Genomic DNA, 25548 nt, shown 5'->3' with positions numbered 1-25548 from the left:
GGGGGATGAGGATGTGATTATGAAGATAGGAGGATAAGGATGTGAGGATGATGAGGATGTGAGGAAGATATGAGGGTTAAGTGAGGCAGAGAAAGTGGTGGGTGAAAGGGGTAAATTTGGGGCACAGGGTAAGTGATAGGCAGTTGAGAGCATTCAAAATGTCAGAGTGGCGAATAGTAGAGGAGTGAAAAAGCACTTTACCAGAAGAAGAAATTGAATTTCATGCCATCAGTTTGGAGGCTACCCAGACGGAATATGAGCTGTTTCTCATTCACTCTGAGAGTGGTTCCATGGTGTCAAAAGAGAGACCATAGATTGGAATGGGAATAGGGATAGCAATGAATAGACGAGAAGCTAGACTGGACTGCCAACACAGATGCCTTGTGCAGGAAGGCACAGAGTCAACTGTACTTCCTTAGAAGGTTGGCGTCATTCAATGTTTGTAGTGAGATGCTGAAGATGTTCTATAGGTCAGTTGTGGAGAGCGCCCTCTTCTTTGTGGTGGCATGTTGGGGAGGCAGCATTAAGAAGAGGGACGCCTCACGTCTTAATAGGCTGGTAAGGAAGGCGGGCTCTGTCATGGGCACAGAACTGGAGAGTATGACATCGGTAGCAGAGCGAAGGGCGCTGAGTAGGCTACGGTCAATTATGGAAAACCCTGAACATCCTCTACATAGCACCATCCAGAGACAGAGAAGCAGTTTCAGCGACAGGTTGCTATCGATGCAATGCTCCTCAGACAGGATGAAGAGGACAATACTCCCCAATGCCATTCGGCTTTACAATTCAACCGCCAGGAGTAAGATATGTTAAAGTGCTGGGGTTAGGACTCAATGTATTTAAGTAAACTACTTAAGAACTTTTTAAAAGCTATTATTAATGCTTTTTGAGAGGGTGATTTTAGATGCATATCATATTTTTACTGAGTTAAGTATTGTATGTAATTAGTTTTGCTACAATAAGTGTATGGGACATTGGAAAAAATGTTGAATTTCCCCATGGGGATGAATAAAGTATCTATCTATCTATCTATCTACCAGGTAATTCCACTTTCTGGGAAATTGCCAGAGGTGGGAGCCATAAATGACCATCACTAACTAGCCGGAAGAAGCCTAGTTCGTATATTAGGTCAGGTTTGCATCTCCCTCAACTTTCATGTAAATAAGTACTGCAGATAGAGCTGCTCTCTGTTGGCATGCTAGTGCCAGCTGTTTGGAGTGAGCTGGCTACAGATGGGGAACTACACTATGTCTAGAAAGCAGCTCATTGCCAGCATACCATAGACTGGTCTCTACATTGGGCTGAAGGTAGATGCAGGTTTTGTCCTTGCACTAAAATACAACTGCAGATGCTGTGGATCAAAGAATACGTACACAACGCTGGAAGAACTCAGCAGGTCAGGCAGCACCCATGAGAAAAGAGTAGCCAACGTTTTGGGCCAAGACCCTTCATCAGGAATGGGGGGGAAGAGAGGGCCGAAGCCCAGTAATAGAGATAGGGGAGGGGGTAGGGTCTAGAGGCGCCAGGTGGAAAACCAATCAGAGGAAAGATAAAGGGGGAGGGGGAGGGGATAAGCATGAAAGAACCGTAGAGATAAAGGAGCAGAAAGTTGAAAGGGGAGAGGGGCAGAGAGGGACCTAGGATGGGGGGAGGGGGAGGGAGGGAGGGAGCACCTCCGCTCCGTCCGTCACAATAGACAGGACCTCCCGGTTGCCACCCACTTCAACTCTGCCTCTCATTCCCATCTAGATATGTCCATACATGGCCTCCTCTACTGCCATGATGAGGCCAAACTCAGGTTGGAGGAGCAACACCTCATCTACCGTCTGGGTAGCCTCCAGCCTGGTGGTATGAACATTGAATTCTCCAATTTCCGGTAATTCCCTCCCCCTCCCCCTATCCTAGGTCCCTCTCTGCCCCTCTCCCCTTTCAACTTTCTGCTCCTTTATCTCTACAGTTCTTTCATGCTTATCCCCTCCCCCCTTTATCCTTCCCTCTGATTGGTTCTCCACCTGGCGCCTCTAGCTCTTCCCCCTCCCCTATCTCTATTACTGGGCTTCAGCCCTCTCTTCCCCCCCATTCCTGATGAAGGGTCTCGGCCCGAAACGTTGGCTACTCTTTTCTCACAGATGCTGCCTGACCTGCTGAGTTTTTCCAGCGTCGTGTACGTATTCTTTGTCCTTGCACTGTTCACGATGAGCCCAGTCTGATGTATTCCCCCTTCCATACCTGGTTGTTTAAAATATCACCACCCTCCCCCACCAAAGGCCGAAAATCTTACATATTCCCCGGGATGGGACCAGTCGTCCCCATTCTCCAGGAGTGGGAAGATTTGATCCCCTTTCTGCGAAGAAGAACAGTAGACACAGGAGGAGTACCAGATGGTTGGAGTGTGGCAAATGTTGTTCTATTGTTCAAGAAAGATAATAGGGATAATCCTGCATATTATGGACCAACAAGTCTTACGTCAGAGGTGGGTAAATAAGGGGAAAGAATTTACAAGCATTTGGAGAAGCATAGCCTGATTAGGATTAGTCAGTGTGGCTTTGTTTGGGGCAGGTAAAGCCTCGTGAGGCTGAATTCTTTAAGGAAGTGACAACACACACTGAGGAAGGTAGAGCAGTGGATGTGGTATATATAGATTTTAGTAAGGTGTTGAGAAGGTTCCACATTGTAGGTTCGTTCAGAAAGTCAGGAAGCATGGAATCCATGGAACTTTGCCTGAGTGGATTCAGAATTGGCTTTCCTGCAGAGTAGAATGTATTCTGTCTGCTGGTTGGTGACTAATGATGATCCGCAGGGTTCTGTATGGGATCCCAACTTATTGTGATTTTTGTAAATAACTTGGAGGAGGAAATGTGGAAGTGGGTTCGTAAGTTTGCAAATGACACTCAAGTTGAAGTATTGTGGATAATTTAGAAGGTTGCCGTAGGTCAATATAGAAGGATGTAGTCAGGATGCAGGATTGGATGGAGAAGTGTCAGATGGAGTTCAATCTAGAAGTGTGAGAAGACAGAGTACAAGGTTAATGGCAGGAGCCTTAGCAGTGTGGAGAAACAGAGTGATCTTGGGGTCCAAATTCATAGATCCCTCAAAGTTGCTGTGAAAGTTGATAGGATGTGCTGGCTTTCATTAATCGAGAATTGAGTTTAAGAACCCCAAGGTAATGTTGCACTGTATAAACCTCTAGTTAGACCACACGTGGAATAGTGTTTTCATTTCTGGTCACCTCATTATAGAAAAAATGGGGAAGCTTTAGAGAGGGTGCAGAGGAGATTTAACAGGATGCTGCCCGAATTAGAGAGCATGAGGAAAGCATGAGCAAGCTAGAGCTTTTTTCCTTGGGGTGACAGAAGATGAGTAGCGACTGAACAGAGATACATCAGATGATAAGAGACATAGATAGAGTGGACAGCCATCATCTTTTTTCCAAGGTAGCAATTGTCATTACCAGAGGGCATCTGCTTAAGCTGAGTGGAGAAAAGTTTGAGGGAATGTCAGCAAGAGTGATGGATGCCTGGAATGCAGTGCACTGCCAGGGTTGCTGGTAGAGGCTGATTCAATAGGTGTATTTAAGAGACTCTTACAGAGGCTGTATGAAGTTTGTAGTTTCTCCCCTTAATCGTGAGGGTTTTCTCCAGGCGCTGCAGTTTCCTCCCACTTTCCAAAGATGCATGTGTTAGTAGGTTAATTGGTCACATGGGTGTAATTGGGTGGCCTGGGCTCATTGGGCTGGAAGGGCCTGTTACCGTGCTGTATCTCGAGATAAATGTAAAGAAGATGGAGGGATACGGGCTATGTAGGAGGGAAGAGGTAGATTGAACCAGAATTTGGAGTGTGCTGGAAGCAGGAAGAAGCAAAAAAAAGCACACACATTGCCAGCATGTGCAGACTCACCTCTGCATGGGACTGGAGTAGGTTAAAAAGATCGGCACAACATGCATGTTCTGTATTTTACGCTTTATCTGCCAGCCCAGCACTCCGTTCAGGAAATAATCATGCACCCATCTCGGATCAGGTCAATGGCATTCTCAAGGAGGAGAGTAATCAGCCAGAAGCCATGGTACATATTAGGACCAACGTCACTGGTAGGAAAAGGGAGCAGGACCTTAAGAGAGAATTTAGAGAGTTAGGTAGAAAGCTGAAAAGCAGGTCCTTGAAGGTAGTCATCGCTGGATTGCTGCCTGTGCCACATGCCAGTGAGGGTAAGATGATTCAGCAGGTGAATGTGTGGTTGAGGAAGTGATGCAGAGGACAGGGTTTCAGATTTCTGGATCATTGGGATCTCTTCCGGGGAAGGTACGGCCTGTATGAAAAGGACAGGTTACACCTGAACCCAAGTGGGACCAATATCCTTCTGGGCAGGTTTGCTCAAGCTGTTGGGAGGGTTTAAACTAATTTGACAGGGGGACAGGAACCAGAGTGATAGGGCTGAGGGTGGGGCAGTTGGTATACAGTGTGTAGTGAGGCTGTGAGGAAGGACAGGCAGGTGATAGGGCAAAATTGCAGTCAGTGGGAATACTTGAAGTGCAACAGCGGGCCAAAATAAAAAAAGGGTGATGAATACAGGACTGAAGGTGTTATATTTGAATGCAAGCAGTGTACGGAATAAGGTAGGTGATCTTGCAGCGCAGTTAGAGATTGGCAGGTATAACATGGAAGGTATCACAGAGTCCATAAGACATAGGAGCAGAATTAGGCCATTCAGCCCATTGAGTCTGCTCCACCATTTCATCATGATCCTGGATCCAACTCAATCCCATACACCTGCCTTCTCACCATATCTTTTGATTCCCTGACCGATCAGGAAACGATCAACTTCTGCTTTAAATATACATACGGACTTGGCCTCCACCATAGTCTGTGGCAGAGCATTCCACAGATTCACGACTCTGGCTAAAAAAATTCCTCCTTACCTCTGTTCTGAAGGATCGCCCCTCAATTTTGAGGCTGTGCCCTCAGGTTCTGGATACCCCCACCACAGGAAACATTCTCTCCACATCCACCCTACACAGTCCTTTCAACATTCGGTAGGTTTCAATGAGATTCCCCTCCCCCCCCGTATTCTTCTAAATTCCAGTGAGTACAGGCCCAAAGCTGCCAAACGATCCTCATATGTTAACCCCTTCATTCCTGGAACCTCCTCTAGACTCTCTCCAATGACAACACATCCTTCCTGAGATATGGAGCCCAAAACTGTTGGTAATCTTCCAAGTGCAGCCTGACCAGTGTCTTACAAAGCCTCAGCATTGTCTCCTTGCTTTTATATTCTATTCCCCTTAAAATAAATGCCAAAATTGCATTTGCCTTCTTTACCATAGATTCAACCTGTAAATTAACCTCCTGGGAGTCTTGCACAAGGACTCCTAAGTCCCTCTACACCTCTGATGTTTGAACTTTCTCCCCATTTAGATAATAGTCCGCACTATAGTTCCTTTTACCAATATACATTATCATACATTCCCCAACATTGTATTCCATCTGCCACTTTTTTGCCCATTCTTCCAATTTGTCTAAGTCCTGCTGCAATCACATTGCTTCCTGCATCAGACTGCAGTTTCTTCTGGCCAACACCCCCGAGATGACTTTTTAGAGCAGCTCGTGATTGAGCCCACTAGGGGATCAGCAATACTGGATTGGGTGTTGTGTAGTGAACCGGATATGATTAAGGAGCTAAAGGTGAAGGAACCCTTAGGAAACAGTAATCACCCTGCAATTTGAGAGGGAGAAGCTAAAATGAGATGTATCAGTATTCCAGTGGAGTAAAGGGAATTACAGAGACATGAGAGAAGAGCTGGCTAAAGTTGATTGGAAGGGGACACTAGCAGGGATGACGGCAGAACAGCAACGGCTGGAGTTTCTGCGAGCAATTCGGAAGGTGCTGGATAGATACATCCCAAAGACGAGGAAATATTCTAAAGGCAGGATGACACAACTGTGGCTGACAAGGGAAGTCAAAGCCAATATAAGAGCAAAAGAGAGGACATATAATAGAGCACAAATTATATGTCTCTATAATATAATAGAGACATTATATTATTAGGGAAGTTCGAGGGTTGGGAAATCTCTGGCATATAAGTTTGGTGACCCAGGTCTGTAAAAGAAAACCAGGTATGACTTGCGGGGGGCTACTTCAATGCGAAGAGACTATTTCAAACGAGGTTGGAGGCAACATCGGATGCACGACAACTGTGGCAGGGTTTGCAGGGCATTACTTCCAACAAAGCGAAACCCAATAGCATGAATGGCAGTGAAGCTTCATTACCAGATGGGCTCAATGCTTTCATTGTCTGCTTTGAAAGAGAGAGTATAACTGCAGCTGTGAAGATCCCTGCTGCACCTGGTGAACCTGTGATCTCTGTCTCAGAGGCCAATGTTAGGCTGTCTTTAAAGAGGGTGAACCCTCACAAGATGGCAGGCCCCAATAGAGGGCCAATTGGTGATAATATCTCCGCCTCGCTGACGATCAACACTGGTGCGCCTCAGGGGTGTGTGCTTAGCCCACTGCTCTACTCTCTGTATACTCATGACTGTGTGGCTAGGTATAGCTCAAATACCATTTATAAATTTGCTGATGATACAACCATTATTAGAATCTCAAATGGTGACAAGAGGGTATACAGGAGCAAGATATGCCAACTAGTTGAATGGTGTCACAGCAAAAACCTTGCACTCAACGTCAGTAAGATGAAAGAGCTGATTGTGGACTTCAGGAAGAGTAAGATGGAGGAACACACAACAATCCTCATAGAGGGGAGAGAGTGAGCAATTTCAAGTTCCTGGGTGTCAAAATCTCTGAGGATCTAAGCTGGTCCCAGAATATTGATGCAACTACAAAGAAGGGAAAACAGCAGCTTTATTTCATCAGGAGTCTGAGGAGATTTGGTTTGTCAAAAGCTTCTATAGATGATAGATGTACCATGGACAGCATTCTGACAAGCTGTATCATGGGGGGTGGGGGACGGGGTGGTGCTATTGCACAGGACCAAAAGAAGGTACAGAAAGTTGTAAAATTAGTCAACTCCATCTTGGGTACTAGTCTCCATAGTATCCAAGACATGTTCAAGGATTGGTGCCTCAGAAAGGCAATGTCCATTATGAAGGAGCCCCATCTCCCAGGCATGCCCTTTTCTCACTGTTACCATCAGGTAGGAGGTACAGAAGCCTGAAGGCACACATTCAGTGATTCAGGAACAGCTTCTTCCCTTCTGCCATCCGATTCCTAAATGGACATTGAGCCCATGAACACTACCTCACTTTTTTAATATGTATTATTTCTGTGTTTACACTATTTTGATCTATTTAATATACATATATATACTTACTGTAATTGATTTATTTCTTTTTTTCTTTCTATATTATGAATTGCATTGAACTGCTACTGCTAAGTTAACAAATTTCACGACACATGCTAGTGATAATAAACCTGATTCTGATTCTGAAATTTTTAAAAGCTAATAGAAGGCAACTGAAAAAAAAACCATAAGCGGTGAAATATGAAGGTAAGTTAGCCAATAATATCAAAAATGATATGAAAAGGTTTTTTTGGGATATAGAAAGAGAAAAAAAAGAGGTGAGAGTAGATGTTGGACTGCTGGAAAATGGCACTGGAGAGATAGCAATGAGGGGAGGGCAAAGAAATGACAGATGAACTGCATAAGTACCTGTATATTGTATCAATGTGGAGGACACTAGTAGTATGCCGGAAGTTCAAGAGTGTCAAGGGACAGAAGGGAGTGCAGTTGCTATTACTAGGGAGATGATGTTTGGGAAACTGGAAGGTCTGAAGGCAAATAAGTCACCTGACCTGATGGACTGCATCCCAGGTTTCTGAAAGAGGTAGCTGAAGAGATTGTGGAGGCATTAGTAATGATCTTTCAAAAATCAATAGATTCTGGCATGTTTCTGGAAGACTAGAAAATTGCAAACTCCACTCTTCAAGAAGGGAGGGAGGAAGAAGAAAGGAAATTATAGGCCAGTTAGCCTGACCTCAGTGGTTGTGAAGATGTTAGAGTTTATTGTTAAGGATACGGTTTTGCAGTACTTGGAGGCATATGACAAAATAGGCCAAAATCAACATCATTTCCTTAAGGAAAAATCTTGCCTAACCAATCTGTTGGAATTCTTTGAAGAAATAACAGGTAGGATAGACAAAGGAGAGGAAGTGGATGATGTTTATTCGGACTTTCCGAAGGCCTTGAACAAGGTGCCACACACGAGGCTGCTTATCAAATCAAGAGCCAATGGTATTACAGGAAAGATATGAGATGGATAAAAGATTGGCTGATTGGCAGGAGGCAAAGAATGGGAATAAATGGGACCTTTTCTGGTTAGCTGCCAGTGACTAGTGGTGTGCCACAGGGGTCAGCATTGGGACCACTTCTTTACACGTTGTATGTTAATGATTTGGATAAAGGAATTGATGGCTTTGTGGCCAAGTTTGTGGACAATTTGACAGGCAGGTAGCATTGAGGATCATGGTGTGTGTAGAAGGACTTAGACAGATTGGGAGAACGGGCAAAGAAGTGGCAGATAGAATATAGTGTCGGGAAGTGCGTGGTCATACACTTTGGCAGAGGGAATAAAGGCTTGGACTATTTTCTAAATGAGGAACAAAATCAAAACCCAGAGATGCAGAGGGGCTTGGGAATCCTCGTGCAGGATTCCCTTAAGGTTAACTTGCAGGTTGATTTGGTCGTAAGGATGCCAAATGCAACGTTAGCAATCATTTCAAGAGGACTGGAATACAAAAACAAAGATGTAATGCTGAAGCATTATAAGGCATTCTTCAGACCGCACTATTGTGAGTATTGTGAGCAGTTTTGGGATCCTTATCTAAGAAAAGATGGGCTAGCATTGGAGAGGGTCCAGAGGAGGCTCACAAGAATGATCCCAGAAATGAAAGGGTTAATGTATGAGGAGCATTTGATAGCTCTGGGCCTGTACTCACTAGAGATGGGGAACTCACTGAAATCTATCAAATATTGAAAGGTCTGGATAAAGTGGATAGAGAGAGGATGTTTCCTTTTCTGGGGGAGTCTAGCACCAGACTCAGGAATGAGGGACGTCTATGAGGAACGGAGGTAAAGAAAATTTCATTCACCAGGGTGTATTGAGTCTGTGGAAGTCATTGCCACAGATGGCTGTGCAGGCCAAATCATTGGGTATATTTAAGGTGGAGGTTGATAGGTTCTTGATTAATCAGGGCATCAAAGGCTATGGGGAAAAAGCAAGAGAATGGGGTGAGAGGGATAATAAATCAGCCATGATGGAATAGAGGAGCAGATGTGATGGGCCAAATGGCCTAATTCTGCTCCTCTATCTTCTGGTGTTAATGATTTTATCAGTATTGATGTCAGCTGTGAGGAGAACAGGCAGCATGTCCCTACAGCCTGTTGACCTTCAACAGTTCATCATCTGCCAACTATGGTGTGATACTTCACCACTGCTTGTCCTGCTGAGTGTTTCCAGCATTCTTTTGCTCTGTTTTATTTCAGATTTGCAGAGTCTGCAGGATCTTGCCTAAGCACCGTCAGGAAGAGGGCGAATCTCACTGGTGCTGCCGAGTTGACCCTGCTCTTTGCCCCCTGGATTATTGTATGTCAGGGTGAGTAATATAATGAAACTCCCAAGGTCCTGCAGTGAGATCAGGGAACCACACACATTACCTGATCAAACTTTGGGATTAAACTTTCTTAGGATCAACTTTATTTGCCATATACCTTTACATGTATTAGGAACTTGCTGTGGTGTGTTGGTCAGGGGATGACCTGCAACAAAAACCAACAACGTGCAACAATTATAAAGAATAAAGAATGGATCACCATTGCTGGTGTTGAGAGAAAATAGGAGAAGGGGAGAACACACCCCTGTGGGGCATTAATGCTGAGGTAGAAGATGTAGAGCTGTGCTTGCCTAGTCTCACATACCTCTCCAGTGGAGAGGAATTTTGTGAACCTCCTGTAGATGGGACTTGGTACTGTCACGGTGTGCACTGGCAACAACTCAACCCAGGTGCAAAAGAATGGCGGACTCTGTCACAGTGATCGCTGGCAACGGCTTAACCCAGGTACGAAGGAATTGCAGACTCCCCATGTAGAGGCGAAAACAATGTTATACATAGGAATTCCAACAGAGCATCAGTGACACAACCGAGTGACACCTCAAGACAAATCTTTCTCAACCCAAGGACGCCACCAACAGTGCTAATCGAGAGTTTGAATTAAATAATCACAGAAAGCTGAAATCCTGCGCCCGTCACAATTAACTTGACAATATTAAACAGAAAGCTCAAGAACTTAACGACTCTAGTTAATGCAACAAGAGTAAATACAGGTACTCGAGAAACCTAGAAGCCCAATGCTCAATGGCTTGCCGCAAAGACACACAAGGCCTACCTCCTGCCTTAAGGCCAGCGCCAAGGAGCCCAGGGGAACTAGAGACAGGTCTGGAAAACCCAGAACAGACCTGATGCTCTCGAGACAGGACTGGAAAATCCGGAACAGACCTGATGCTCTCGAGACAGGACTGGAAAATCCGGAACAGACCTGATGCTCTCGAGACAGGACTGGAAAATCCGGAACAGACCTGATGCTCTTGAGACAGGTCTGGAAAACCCAGACCAGACCTAGTGCTCTTGAGACAGGACTGGAAAATCCGGAACAGACCTGATGCTCTCGAGACAGGACTGGAAAATCCGGAACAGACCTGATGCTCTTATGACAGGTCTGGAAAATCCGGAACAGACCTGATGCTCTCGAGACAGGACTGGAAAATCCGGAACAGACCTGATGCTCTTATGACAGGTCTGGAAAACCCAGACCAGACCTAGTGCTCTCGAGACAGGACTGGAAAATCCGGAACAGACCTGATGCTCTCGAGACAGGACTGGAAAATCCTGAACAGACCTGATGCTCTCGAGACAGGACTGGAAAATCCGGAACAGACCTGATGCTCTTGAGACAGGTCTGGAAAACTCGGAACAGACCTGATGCTCTTGAGACAGGTCTGGAAAACTCGGAACAGAGCAGCTAACTCAGGAACATTGCACATATAACTCATTAACATTGCGCATATAACTTGGAGACACTGCAAAAATAACTCAAAAGCATTATGCATATAACTCAGGAATATTGCATATAGCTCGGAAACATTGCGCATAGCTTGGAAATATTGCGCATATAACTTGAAAACACTGGGGAGCGTTACGCATATAACGGGAGCATTGCATATAGTTTGGAAACATTGCATTTAGCTCTGAAAAATTGCAAATAGCTCGGAAACATTGTGCATACAATTCCAAAGCATGGCAAATAACTCAGACCAGAAACTTTGCATTTTAGCTCAGAAAAATTGCATTTAGCGCAGAAACTTTGCAAATAGATCAGAAACATTGCAAATACCTCGGAAACATTGCATATGAATTGGAAGCGTTGCAAAGAGCTCAGAAATATTGCAATTAACTTGGAAACACCGCATATAGATCGTAAACATTGCAAATAGCTCAGAAACATTGCAAATAGTTTGGAAACATTGCAAATACCTCGGAAATATTGCATATGGATCGGAAGCGTTGCAAGGAGCTCAGAAATATTGCAATTAACTTGGAAACACTGCAAATAGCTCGGGTTCATTGCACGTAGCTCGGAAATACTGCAAGTAGCTCATAAATATTGCAACTAGCTTGGGAAGAGAACGTTGCATATAGATCATAAACATTTCACATCGCTCGGAAGCCTTGCATGTAGCTCAGAAACTTTGAATACCACGGGAGTCCTTATGAACCTTGTCGACCCAGAGGAGCTCAGAAAAAGTCTTCAACATATACTGGAGAAGCTCATCCAGTCTATTCTAGAGAAGCTATGAGCACAATAGAGACACCCAGATGGTATGTTGCCTCCCTGGTACTGGGGCCAGGGATGCCTTGGATCGGGTCCATGGCTTTCTCAAGGGTGACGGTCAGCAGCCAGAAGGCTTGGTACATATTGGCACCAATAATATATGTAGACAAGGTGAGGAGGTCCTGAAGAGAGATTTTAGGGAGCCAGGTAGAAAGCTGAAAACAGGACCTCCTGAGTAGTAATCGCTGGATTGCTGCTTGTGCCACATGCCAGTGAGGGTAAGAATAGGATGATTTGGCAGGTGAATGTGTGGCTGAGGAACTGGTACAGGGGGGAGAGGTTCAGATTTGTGGATCATTGGGATCTCTTCTGGGGGAGGTATGACCTGTACAAAAGGGATGGGATACACCTGAACCCGAGGGGGACCAATATGCTTCTGGGCAGGTTGGCTAGAGTTGCTCGGGTGGGTTTAAGCTAATTTGATAGGGTGATAGGAACTGGAATGATAATGCTGAAGATGAGGTAGTTGGTTTTCAAACAAATGCAATGTGTAGTGAGACTGCTAGCAAGGAGAGGCTGTTGATAGGGCAAAATTGCTGTCAGTAGGATGAGTTGCAACATAAAAGGTGAACAAAATCGAAAAGGGTGAGTACAGGACTGAAGGTGTTATATTTGAATGCATGCGGTATACAGGATAAGGTAGATAAACTTGTAGCACAGTTACAGATTGGCATTTAAGATATTGTAGGTATCACTGAATCTTGGCTAAGAGAAGATTATCGCTGGGAGCTGAAAGTCCAAGGATACACATTGTATTAAAATGACAGGCATGAAGGCAGAGGGGGCAGTGTTACTCTGTTGGTTAAAAATGAAACCAAATCATTATAAAGAGGAGATATGGGGCCAGAAGGTGTTGAATCATTGTAGACAGAGCGAAGGAACTGCAAGGGTGAAAAGACCCTGATGGGTGTTATATACAGACCCCAAACAGTAATAAGGATGTCATCTACAAATTACAATGGGGGATAGAAAATGCATGCCAAAAGGACAATGTTACAATAGTCACGGGGAATTTCAATATGCATGTAGACTGGGAAAATCAGGTTGGTGCTGAATTCCAAGAGGAGGATTTTCCAGAGTGCCTACAAGATGGCTTTTTAGAGCAGCTCATGGTTGAGCCCACTAGGGGATCAGCTATTCTGGACTGGGTGTTGTGCATTGAACCAGAATTGATTAAAGACTTTAACATAAAAGAACCCTCAAGGACAAATGATCAAATTCACCCTAAATTTGAGAAGGGGAAGCTAAAGTCAGATGTATCAGTATTACAGTGGAGTAAAGGGAATTACAGGGGCACAAGAGAGGAGTTGGCCAAAATTGATTGGAAAAGAACACTGGCAGGGATGACGGCAGAGCAGCAATGGCTGGAATTTCTAGAAGCAATTTGGAAGGGATAGGATATATACATCCCAAAGAGGAAGAAGTATTCTAAAGGCAAGATGACACAACCATGACTAACAAGAGAAGACAAACCCAACATAAAAGCCAAAGAGAGGGCATATAATAAGCAAAAATTAGTGGGAAGTTAGAGGATTGGGAAGCTTTTGAAAACCAACAGAAGGCATCTAAAAAGACATTAAGAAAGTAAAGATGGAATACAAAAATAAGCTAGCCAATAATATTAAAGAGTAATCAAAAGTTTTTTCAGATACATAAATTGTAAACGAGAGGTGAGAGTGGATATTGGACCACTGGAAAACAATGCCGGAGAGGTAGTAATGAGGGACAATGAAATGGCAGATGAACTGAATAAATATTTTGCATCAGTCTTCACTGTGGAAGACACTAGCAGTATGGTGGTGGTTCCAGGTGTCGTGAAATGTCTGAAGTTACTATTAATAAGCGGAAAGTTTTTGGGAAACTGAAAGGTCTGAAGGTGGATAAGTCACTAGGACCAGATAGCATACACCCCAGGGTTCTGAAAGAGGTGGCTGAAGAGAATTTGGAGGCATTGGTCTTTCAAGAATCACTGGATTCTGGAATGGTTCCAGGGACTGGAAAATTGCAACTGTCACTCCACTCTTCAGAAAGGGAGAGAGACTGAAGAAAGGAAATTATTGGCCAGTTTGTCTGACCTCAGTGGTTGGGAAGATGTTGGAGCTGGTTGCTAAGGATGTGGTTTCGGGGTACTTGGAGGCACATGATAAAATAGGCCGTGGTCAGCATGGTTTCCTCAAGGGAAAATCTTGCCTGACAAATCTTTTTGAATTCTTTGAAGAAACAACAAGTGGGATAGACAAAGGAGAATCGGTTGATGCTGTGAACTTGGGTTTTCAGAAGGCCTTTGACAAAGTGCTACCCATGAGGCTGCTTAACAAGCTACATGGTATTACAGGAAAGATTCCAGCGTGGATAAAGCAGAGGCTGATTGGCAGGAGGCAAAGAGTGGGAGTAAAGGGAGCCTTTTCTAGTTAGCTGCCGGTGACTAGTGGTGTTCCACGGGGGTCTATGTTGGGACTGATTCTTTTTACATTATGTTAATAACTTGGATGAAGGAATTGATGGCTTTTTTGCAAGGTTTGCAGACGATACATAGATAGGTGGAGGGGCAGGTAGTTTTGAGGAAGTAGAAAGGTTACAGAAGGACTTAGATTAGGAGAATGGGCAAAGAAGTAGCAGGTTGAATACAGTGTTGAGAAGTGTATGGTCATGCACTTTAGTAGAAGAAATAAAAGGGCTGACTATTTTCTAAATGGAGAGAAAATACAAAAATCTGAGGCACTAAAGGACTTAGGAGTCCTTGTGCCCTGAAGGTTAATTTGCAGGTTGAGTCTGTGGTGAGGGAGGCAAATGCAACGTTGGCATTCACTTCAAGTGGACTAGAATATAAAAGCAAGGATGTAATGTTGAGACTTTATAAAGCACTGGTGAGGCCTCACTTGGAGTGTTGTGAGCAGTTTTGGGCCCCTCATCTTAGAAAGGATGTGTTGACATTGAAGAGGGCTCAAAGAAGGTTCATGAAAATTATTCCAGGATTGAAAGGTTTGTTATATGAAGAGTGTTTGATGGCTCTGGGTCTGTATTCACTGGAATTCAGAAGAATGAAGGGTGACCTCATTGAAACCTATCAAGTGGTGAAAGGCCTTGATAGAGTGAATATGGAGAGGATGTTTCCTGTGGTGGGAGAATCTCAGACCAGAAGACACAGTCTCAGAATAGAGGGGCTTCCTTTTAGAACGGAGATGAGGAGGAATTTCTTTAGCCAGAGAGTGGTGTATCTATGGAATACATTGCCACAGGCAGCAGTGGAGGCCAATTCTTTATGTACATTTAAGGCAGAGGTTGATAAATTCTTGATTTGTCAGGGCATGAGGGGATACGGGGGGAAGGCAGGAGATTGGGGCAGAGAGAGGAAATGGATCGGCCATGATGAAATGGCGAAGAAAGCACGATGGACCAAATGGCCTAATTCTGCCCCTATATCTTATGGTCTTATGGAACGTAGACTCAGGGCACGTGGAATGTAGACACAAGGTGAGAAAAAAGGCATCCATGCCTCCAGCCAGCTGATTTCCAAGCTGAGTCCATTGATGTCGGGGTCCTTCTGTGACAGTGTGTGCTGGCAAAGACTCAGGCCAAGTGAGGGGGAATGGCAGACTCCCCATGTCAAGATGGAAACGAGAGGTTATACAGAGCATCTGTAACACGACTGAGCGGCATTGTGAGACAAATCATTCTCAACACAAGGACTCTGCTAACAGTGCTAATCAAGAGTCCAAATGAAATAAACATCAAAAACAGAAAACTTATGCCCGTCACAATTAACTCGACAAGATTAAACAGAAAGCACGAGGGCTTAACCACTCAACTTAATACAACAGTGAGTTAGTACAGGTGCTCAAAAAACCTAGAAGCCCAACACTCCATAGCTTGCTACAAAGGCCTGCAGGGGTCATGACAGGTATGTTAAATTTGGAGAGGTTCTCTTGCAGAAGTTCAGGGATGATGGTGTTGAAGACTGAACTGAAATCAGATGGGTTGGGTACTGGGCTGATGCAATAGTAAAATGGAAAGTCATCAAGCCTTCTCTGTCCTCCACAAAAAAATTGATCCAAAGTGTTCCACCCTAATAATCTCACCTGCCCAGGAAATGGCCCTAATCAGACTGACTTTGGTAAAATTTTTCCTTTATCTTGTCAACATGTTCTGCTGCTGTACAATTTTACAGACAAGAATTGAGGAATTAAGGAGATTGATAGGGGATCTGATTGAAACATATAAGATTATTAAGGGATTGGACAAGATAGAGGCAGGAAATATGTTCCAGATGCTGGGAGAGTCCAATACCAGAGGGCATGGTTTGAGAATAAGGGGTAGGTCATTTAGGACAGAGTTAAGGAAAAACTTCTTCTCCCAGAGAGTTGTGGGAGTCTGGAATGCACTGCCTCAGAAGGTAGTGGAGGCCAATTCTCTGGATGCTTTCAAGAAGGAGCTAGATAGGTATCTTATGGATAGGGGAATCAAGGGATATGGGGACAAGGCAGGAACCGGGTATTGATAGTAATTGATCAGCCATGATCTCAAAATGGCGGTGCAGGCTCGAAGGGCCGAATGGTCTACTTCTGCACCTATTGTCTATTGTCTATTGTCTATTGATTCTTTATTTCAGGTTTTCATATTGAGGTGCAATCAGGAGTTGTAGTAACTACAGAATGGCAGGAGATTCTCGAATCCTCCCCAACAAGGACATGGACATTCAGGCAACAATAAGAGAAGCTAAGAAGTTGCCGAAACAAGCACGTGACAGTGTGTTAGCCACAGACAGGACCAGGCTCCTCACCGAGCCAAAGAAACTCAAGCAGAGGTACGTTGACAAGGATGGGAAATGTAACGTCCATCATGGGAATGTGCAGGAGACCTATCGATACTTCAGTGACCTATTCACCACTCTGGTGGATCTCAAGTGGCGGTTTAACCTCTTAATCTTCACCTTGGTCTTTACTGTTACCTGGCTATTCTTTGGCTTCATTTGGTGGTTGATAGCCTATATCCGAGGAGATTTGGACCATCTGGGAGACCCAACATGGACCCCGTGTGTGGATAATTTGAATGGGTTTGTGTCAGCCTTTTTGTTTTCAATCGAAACTGAAACAACTATTGGCTACGGACACAGAGTTATAACGGAGAAGTGCCCGGAAGGGATTATCTTGCTCTTGATCCAGGCAATCTTGGGATCCATTGTTAACGCCCTAATGGTAGGGTGCATGTTTGTGAAGATCTCTCAGCCAAAGAACCGGGCTGAGACGCTGATGTTTTCGCACCGCGCAGTGATCTCCATCCGAGACGAGAAGCTGTGTCTCATGTTCCGAGTTGGAGATCTTCGCAACTCGCACATTGTGGAGGCTTCCATTCGAGCCAAGCTCATCAAATCCAGACAGACCAAAGAGGGCGAGTTCATCCCCCTGAACCAGACTGACATCAATGTGGGCTTTGACACTGGAGATGATCGCCTCTTCCTGGTGTCCCCACTGATCATTTCTCATGAAATAAACGAGAAAAGCCCTTTCTGGGAGATGAACCGAAGTCAGCTGGAGCAGGAAGACTTTGAGATTGTTGTGATCCTTGAAGGCATGGTGGAAGCAACAGGTAGAGTCTAAATTTAATGTGTTTCCTTGGCAGGTTTCCAGAGTCGAGGCCACCCAGCTTTGGTTGGTAGGGAAGTGTGGGTACAGTGTGCCACAAGCCAGATAGGTTCATTGGTCATTGTAAATTGTCCTGTGATTAGGTTAGGGTTAATCAGGATTGTGGGTTTGCTGGGGCGGCTTGGCTCAAAGGGCCAGAAGAGCCTATTCCGTGCTGTATTATTAATTAAAATCAGTAAATAAGCCCTAAAGAGTCAGTGGAGGTGGAACATCCAGGGAGGTGAATGTTAGCCATTTCCAGCATTCCCTAAACTACATCAGTCTCACTTGTCACAAGCCAGCATGCAGCATGCCATCTGCCCCATGGATGGAGGTTCCACTTGAATCCTGACGCAAGCATAAAGGAACTGGGAGAACAGAGGCTTATGCTGTTTCAGTGGAGGGGAACAGGGTGGTTCCTTGTGAGGGCAGGAGGAATAGTCAACCCAGAGCAGAAACGTTGCTGGAGTTCTGGCGTATATAGCATCTCTGCTCTGCAGGTTTGGCCCATTACAAAATGATCAGTGATTCCTCACTCAATTTGCAGAGTGACGGATGTACACATTGAAGCCAGTGATCTCCTTGTCTTCTCGATAGAGCAGATCACTCTTCGGATCGGACTGGAAGGTCCAGTTCCTTCCCCCAACTGCGCACAACCGCTCCCACCCCATCCCTTCCCAGGGAGCAAGTTCCTGTCTTCCCGAAGGTCCCAGGGCAGGACTCTGTGCACTACTCGTATACATTCCCGGGGAGTGGCACCACTGAGCTTCTTCACTGTCTGTCCCGTTTGCTGGAGTTGTTTAAGTGCTGCGCAAATGCAAGTCCTTCTTTCTGAAAAACTGACACAGATCCTCCACGGGTCAGGGTGATACAGAGTTAACGTGTCAGACCAATGACCCACCATCAGAATATGATTTTAAACCAAGGGTAATTGATCTGACACATCAACTGTGTTTCTCTCTCCACAGATACTGCCTGACCTGCTGAGTGTTTCCAGCATTTTCCGTGTTTATTTCAGGTTCCCACCATTTGCACTTCGGGTCCTTTTTCTCTGCAGATGTAAATCAGTCAAATAATCAGAGTGAAGAACAATTATGCATGGCTCCGAAAGGTCAGGTACTTTGAGCAGTGCTGCAGTAATTGAGGGAATGCATTAGCCTGGAAACAAGCAAAGGACTGCATCAGTTATACTGGCACAGACACAGCTTACCAACACTGCTCTGTGTTTAGGGGCGAGCAAATACCCAGTGTTACTGATCTCTAATTACCTGGGCACTGTTTCATGCGCACCAGAAATAACAGCTCTCGGCAGGTCACTGGCACCCTCTGCCCTCCTTCTGAGCAGAATATCCTCATCTGACAGAAATGCCATCCAGTTCTATGAATTCATTATCACAGTGCGTTGAGGTAGTCCAAGGTAAAACAATAACAGAAAGCAGAGTAAGGTGTAACAGTTACAGAGAGAGTGCAATGCAGGCAGATAATATTAAGCCATAACAAGGTAAATTGTGAGGTTATGAGTCCAGTTTATTGTACTAGGAAACCATTCAATTGCCTTACACGAATGGGGTAGAAGCTGCCCCTGAGCCTGGTGGTACATGCTTTCTGGTTTTCGTATCTTTTGCCTGATGAGAGAGGGAGAAGTGAGAATGGCTGCAGTCGGTGGGTTTGATTATGTTGGATGCTTCAACAAGGCAGTGAGAAGTGAAGGCAGAGTCCAGTTTAGCTCCTTATAATCCTTCGACACCACTCTCCCTACAAACACTGTTCAGCCGCAGTCCCGGATGGAATGTGGAATAATTGTACTCAGGGTGCAGTTGTTCTCAGAGGCCTGGCATCTGCAGACCACAGCAGCCGCCACCCCCCTGCTGATCACTTTGTTACTGAACTGCCACTTTGAAAGCTCTTGATCCTCTCCCAGCACTTCCCAGTCTTACAGTGGCTGTCTGCTTCAGCTGCTGCCGTGGTCAGCCCAGAGCCTCCCTGCCCCAGTTCATTTCCAGGTGCTGGGATGCTGGAACATGCTCCCTAACTACAGTGCTACCTGTAGTTGGTTTCCTTGATGCCATGAACTGACCTCATCTGGTCTACACGTGACTCCAGACTATTGTGGTTGACTCTTTGGTACAGAAATGCTGGAAGTACGTCACAGGTCAGTCAGTCTCTGTGGGGAGAGAAGCAAGGTTCATCTTTCAGGGTGATGACCTTTCACCGGAACTAGCTAACCCTTAAATGCCTCCTCAGTTCAGAAGCAAAGAGGGATGCTCAGTAAACACTGGCATGGTCAGTGAGGTAAATAAAGTTTGTCAGTGGGAGCCAGAACAATACTTCACCAGCTTGAATCACACTTAATACAACACAAGACAGATCCCTACTCAAAACCCCCACACCATCCACAGCCACACCAGGTCTGTGACGGGATACTGTCCTCTCTGAGAGAATGCTTCCCCCCATGGCACTCCACCTAATGGCTCAGCACCATCCATAACAAAGCTGCCTGTTTGATCTGCTCTTCATCCACCATATTAAATGTTCACTCCTCCATCACTGGTGCCAGCTGACAACAGAGGTGACCATCAACAGAATCACTCTGGCAGTCCACCAGGACTTCTTTGACAGCACCTTCCAGGCACCTGCACGCTCTGCCACCTGGAAAAACTAAAGGAACAGGTACATGGAAAAAAGCATCTGTCCACGCACCATCCAGACTCCTTAATGTATCATCCTTCCTTCTTTATCACTGGCCTAAACGCTACAACACTACACAACAGGCCCTTGGAAATGCCTCGACAACAAGGATTACAGTGTATCAAGAAGGCAGCTCATCCCCATCCTCTCAGTTAGGAATAGCCTCGCAGGCATTGCTTGCTTCCATCCCATAAATGACTTGGGATGTTTTGGTTGCAGAACCAATGATCTCACTTCCAAACAAGAGAAAATCTGCAGATGCTGGAAATCCGAGCAACACACACAATGCTGGAGGAACAGGCCAGGCAGCATCTATGGAAAAGAGTACAGTCGACGTTTCGGCCCGAAATGTCAACCGTACTTTTTTCCATGGATGCTGAGTTCCTCCAGCATTTTGTGTGTGTTGATCTCACTTCGGAGGCATCTCGGCCTCAGGGCAGCATCCTAGACCCAACCCTTTTTATCAACAGCCCTCCTTCCATCACAATGTCAGGACTGGGATGTTCACCGAGGATGCCACAATATACAATTCCTGCACATTGTAGCAGCTCATTCCCGCTTTGAACAAGAACTGACAACATTTAGATATGGGCTGATAAATGCACATAATATCCACGTCACATGAGTGTCAGGCAGTGACCCTCTTTAACAAGAGAACAAAACTCTACCCTTGGCATTCTCAGACATTATTACTGCCCATGAGTGTCAATGGTCATTGACTTCAGGAAGGGGGTTTACATCAATGGTGCTGAGGTCAAGAGGGTTGAGAGTTCCAAGTTCCTAAGAGTGAACATCACCAATAGCCTGACCTGGTCCAAGCATCTTGACACCATGGCCAAGAAAGCTCACCAATGCCTCCACTTCCTCAGGAGGCTAAAGAAATTTGGCATATCCCCTTTGGCCCTTACCGATTTTTATCAATGCACCATAGAAAGCTTCCTATCCGGATGCATCATGACCTGGTATTCTAACTGCTCTTGCTGTAACCACAAGAAACGTCAGAGACTTGTGGACACATCTCAGCACTTGACAGAAACCAGCCTCCCTGCCACAGATTCTGCCAACACCTCTCTGCCTCAGTAAGGCAGCTAAAGACCTCAACCAACCCAGATGTCCTCTCTTCTCTCCCCTCCTATTGCGCAGAAAATACAAAAGCCTTAAAGCACGTCTCACCAGGCTCAAGGACAGCTTCTATCCTGCTGTTATAAGATGATTGAATGTTTCTCTAGCTTGATTCTTGATCTCACAATCTATCCCGTTGTGACTGTCTACCTGCACTGCACTTTCCCTGTAAATGTAAGTGAAAGGTAGGAGGTATTGCACTGTTAGTCAAGGATTGCATTACTTCAGTATCGAGAGAGAATATCCTAAGCGAGAATGTGTTTAAGGAAAAAGTTGCAAAAAAGAAGAATTTGACAGGTATAGGGAACTAATCTGAAGGGCAGGTTTTTTACACAGAGGGTGGGGATATATGGAACAAGCTACTAAAAGAAATTGTAGAGACAGGTGTAACTACATTTGGGCAGGTACGTGGATAGGAAACGTTTGGAAGGGTATGGGCTAAATGTGGGCAAATAGGATTAGCTTAATTTGGAAGTTTAGTCAGCATGAACAAGTTGGGCTGAGTGGCCTGTTTCCACATGTACAAATTGATTAATCTCTCTGAATCTACGACTAATAACAGCAAAAGCCCTTCAGGACTAGGAAAGTCCAGGACAGCATTTGAAAGGAAAAATATGAAGGCAAAGAGGGGTCACAAAAAATCACTGGCAAACAGGAATTAAAGCAAATCTAAAGACATTCCATAAATATGTTAAGGGCAAAGTGGGGTGACACAGTGTTAGCACAACACTTTACAGTACCAGAGCCCCCAGTTCAATTCCCGATGTTGCCTGTAAGGAGCTTGTATATTCTCCTTGTGATTGCATGGGTTTCTTCCCCTAGTTCAAAGACATACTGGTTGGTAGGTTAATTGTTCATTGTAAATTATCCCGTGATTAGGCTCGGGTGAATCAGGGGTTAAATCAAAGGGCCGGAAGGGCCTGTTTCACACTGTATCTCAATAAATAAAAGTGAAGCCCATAGGGAAAATATGACAATCTGTATGTGGAGCCAGAAGGGATAGGTGAGGTCCTAAATTAATACTTTTGCATCTATATTCACATAGGAAACTGACTCTGTAGTTGGAGAATTCAGCAATGCGGAAGGTGAAAGTCTAGTACAGGTTTCCATAATTCAGGAGGACACTTGGTGGGTGTAAGGGGGGTAATTTCGCAGGACTGGATGGAATTTTTTAAACTTCGCTGGAACAAGCAATGTGCCAGATGGCTGAAGGACAGTAAACGAGGTCCACATTTTCAAGAAGGGCAGCAAAGGGAATCCCTGTAACTACAAACCTGTGAGCCTAGCATCAGTGGTGGAGAAGATACTGGAAACAAATTCTGAGGGGCAGGATTAATGATCACATGGAACATCCAGAGACAGCCAGCATGGATTTGTCAAGGCACATCCTGTCTGACCAATTTGATGGAAACCTTTGAAAAGGGAACAATGAAGACAGGCCAGTAGATGTGATTTACATGAATTCAATAACAAGACTGGTTCAGAATATTAGAGCCCAGAGCAGGTTTGCAAAACAGATCCAAAATTGGCTTGGCAATAGGAAACAGAGGATAATGGTAGAGAGTTGTTTTGTGATTAGATGTCTGTGACTAGTGATTTCAGTGCTGGGATGCAGATGTGCGAGACAAGATCAATTAATTCCCAGATGACATGAAGATTGGCAATGCTGTTAATATTACAAAAGGTAGAACCAAGCTTCAGAGAGACATTGGTGAGTTAGTTAAATGCGCTGAAAAATGGATGGTGGAGTTTAAACCAGGTAAACGTGATGTATTTGGGAACACTAATGAGGCAGGTACACACATCATAAATGGTGGGGTGTTAGAAACAGAGGGACTTTGGAGTAGAAGTCCATAGATGGTTGAAGGTGGCAACATGGTAGCTAATGTGATTAAGAATGCATATAGAATATTGGACTTCATCAATCAGGGCATTGATAAGGGAATTACACTTCAACTTTCTAAATGCTTGGTCAGCTGGAGTTCTGGTCACCAGGGTATAGGAAGGATGTGATACCACTGATGAGGGTGCACAGGAAATTCACCAGCATGTTGTCTGGGATGGAGTATTTCATTTATGAAGAACTGTTGAAGGGACTGGATCTGTTCTGAAGTGGATCCAGTTAAGAGCGAACATGATTGAGGTATACAATAAAAATTATAAGGGGTGTAGATAGGGTACACTGCACAAATCTTTTTTCCCTGATTAGGGTGGATAAAATTAGAGGACATAGATTTAGGGTAAGGGGCAAGAGTTTCAGAAAGGGGATTTGAGGGGGACTTCTTCACCCAGAAAGTGCTGATCATTTTCATCAGTCAAAAGGTGTCTGAATGAGCATTTGAATCACTTGGAGCTGGAAGGTTATGGGCTAAGTACTGGAAGATGGGGTGAATACAGATGGGTGCCCACTTGTCAGTGTGAAAAAGATGGACTAAAGGGCACCAGGCACAAATCCTGATGAAGGGTCTCGGTCCAAAGCATCCACTGTTTATTCCTCTCCATAGGTGCTGCCTGGCTTGCTGAGCTCCTCCAGCATGTTGTGTGTGTTGTTCAACTTTTCCAGCATCTGCAGAATCTCTTGTGTCAATGATTGGGCTGAAGGTCCTACTTCCACACTGTATGACTCCATGAACAATAACTGCCAACACCAACATCACAAACATAAACCATGCATCGGGAAAACAACCCAATGCAAACACTATTCAACTAGACAGTATAAAACTGAACAAGATAACAGAGACAAGTCGGGGGGCACTTCAAAGCTCATCACAAGTACAAAATAAATTTATTATCAAAGTACATATATGTCACCATATACAACCCTGACGTTCAACAGCTGTTGTGTTGTAGTTACTGATGTGCTGTGTGGCAAACACTGCAGACAATTATTTCAGGACAACTTCCCCCAAACAGCTGCAGGTTAAGCGATGTTCATTGAGGATCTAATAATGACCAGCACCCCAGGGAAAGATCCCCTGCCCTTCCAATAATGGTCAGGGCATTTTTATGTTCACAGGGTGTGTGCCAGTTTAATCACATCCTTCAGCATTCAGCAGTAGCTCAGTCTGGTATGGAACTTAGTGACCAATGACTGTGTGCTAGACCACTGACTTTTGCAGTGAGGGTTGACACTGAACCCTGGTAACGTGTACATATCACCACATATAGTATACAAGTCACACTCGTGTCTGCCGTTGTGCATTCCCCTAACCCAATGCGCTTTCTCAACAGGAATGACCTGTCAGGCCAGAAGCTCGTACTCAGAATCCGAAGTTCTTTGGGGACATCGGTTCACTCCAGTGCTAACTCTTGAGAAGGATTTCTATGAAGTAGATTACAACAGCTTCCATGAGACTTATGAAACCAACACCCCGAGCTGCAGTGCTAAAGAATTGGCTGACATGCTGAGGGCAGGCCGAGCTTTGGCCGAGATATCTTTGCCAAACCTGCCCAATGAGGTGGCAGCCAACAATACTGGTGAAGAGGAAGAAGACTTTAAAGCAAACAGCCCCACGGCCAAAGCAGAGGAGTCAGAACCTTTCTCCCCAGCTGAAGACTCAGAGTACTGCACAGGGTTCTCAGCTCAATTTATACAAGGCCTTGAAGAAGCACAGAAACTCTAGGGTAGCCTGTGTGGTTCATCCAGTTGCTACTGTCTGTTAAACAAGTGATTAACTATGTAAGCAGGACTGAATTTGAGATATGTAAAGGAGATTCTCAGTATTAGCCCCTGGTGTTTAGTGTGGATCAGAGTTAGAGGGCTGGTATCATTTGTATATAAAAGAATAAACATCACCATTCATGCTATTGCAGTCTGCTTATTGCTGTTACATCTGTTGCACCTCTGTAATATTTGCCTTTGGGCAGTTACCCTTGGCACAAAGTATATATTAGAGGGTAAGTTCAGAGCTATTTGAACATGCTCATACTGAAAGCAGCGGAAACCTTATTCAGGGGTATTGTTATTGGTTTATTATTATCACACGTACCCATATACAGTGTCTGCATGCCATCCAGGCAGATTATGCCACACATAATTATACTGAGGTAGCAAAAGGAATACAGAATATAATATTGCAAGAGCAGTAGAGGTAGACAAATAAAGTGCAACAGTCACAGTGAGGTATGATAGGATGTCGAGAGTTCATCTTTTAGAATGTGAGATGTCTATTAGAGAGCCTGATAACAGTGGGTTAGGGGCTGTCGTTCAGTCTGCT

At 44.8% G+C, this 25548-nt stretch overlaps 1 protein-coding gene across 8 annotated transcripts in view; it reads left to right on the top strand.

Moving 5' to 3' along the window:
- The window catches only part of kcnj5 (potassium inwardly rectifying channel subfamily J member 5), a 79011-nt gene extending 53889 nt beyond the window's left edge, over positions 1 to 25122 (top strand). For 4 of the 8 annotated variants that reach the window (XM_073029626.1, XM_073029630.1, XM_073029629.1 and 1 more), the window contains exons 2-4: positions 9498 to 9607; positions 16510 to 17486; positions 24563 to 25122. In XM_073029626.1, the coding sequence (XP_072885727.1) occupies positions 16553 to 17486; positions 24563 to 24954 (1326 nt within the window). In that variant the 5' untranslated portion in view covers positions 9498 to 9607; positions 16510 to 16552 and the 3' untranslated portion in view covers positions 24955 to 25122. The remainder of the gene's footprint in view (positions 1 to 9497; positions 9608 to 16509; positions 17487 to 24562) is intronic. The other 4 variants (XM_073029628.1, XM_073029633.1, XM_073029631.1 and 1 more) reach the window with 1 other exon arrangement.
- The last annotated feature ends 426 nt before the right edge of the window (positions 25123 to 25548 follow it).

Source organism: Hemitrygon akajei, chromosome 26, assembly GCF_048418815.1.
Source record: "Hemitrygon akajei chromosome 26, sHemAka1.3, whole genome shotgun sequence".
Taxonomy (NCBI): domain Eukaryota; kingdom Metazoa; phylum Chordata; class Chondrichthyes; order Myliobatiformes; family Dasyatidae; genus Hemitrygon; species Hemitrygon akajei.
Note: the sequence above shows the minus strand (reverse complement) of the source record. Positions and strands in the feature narration are given on the sequence as shown.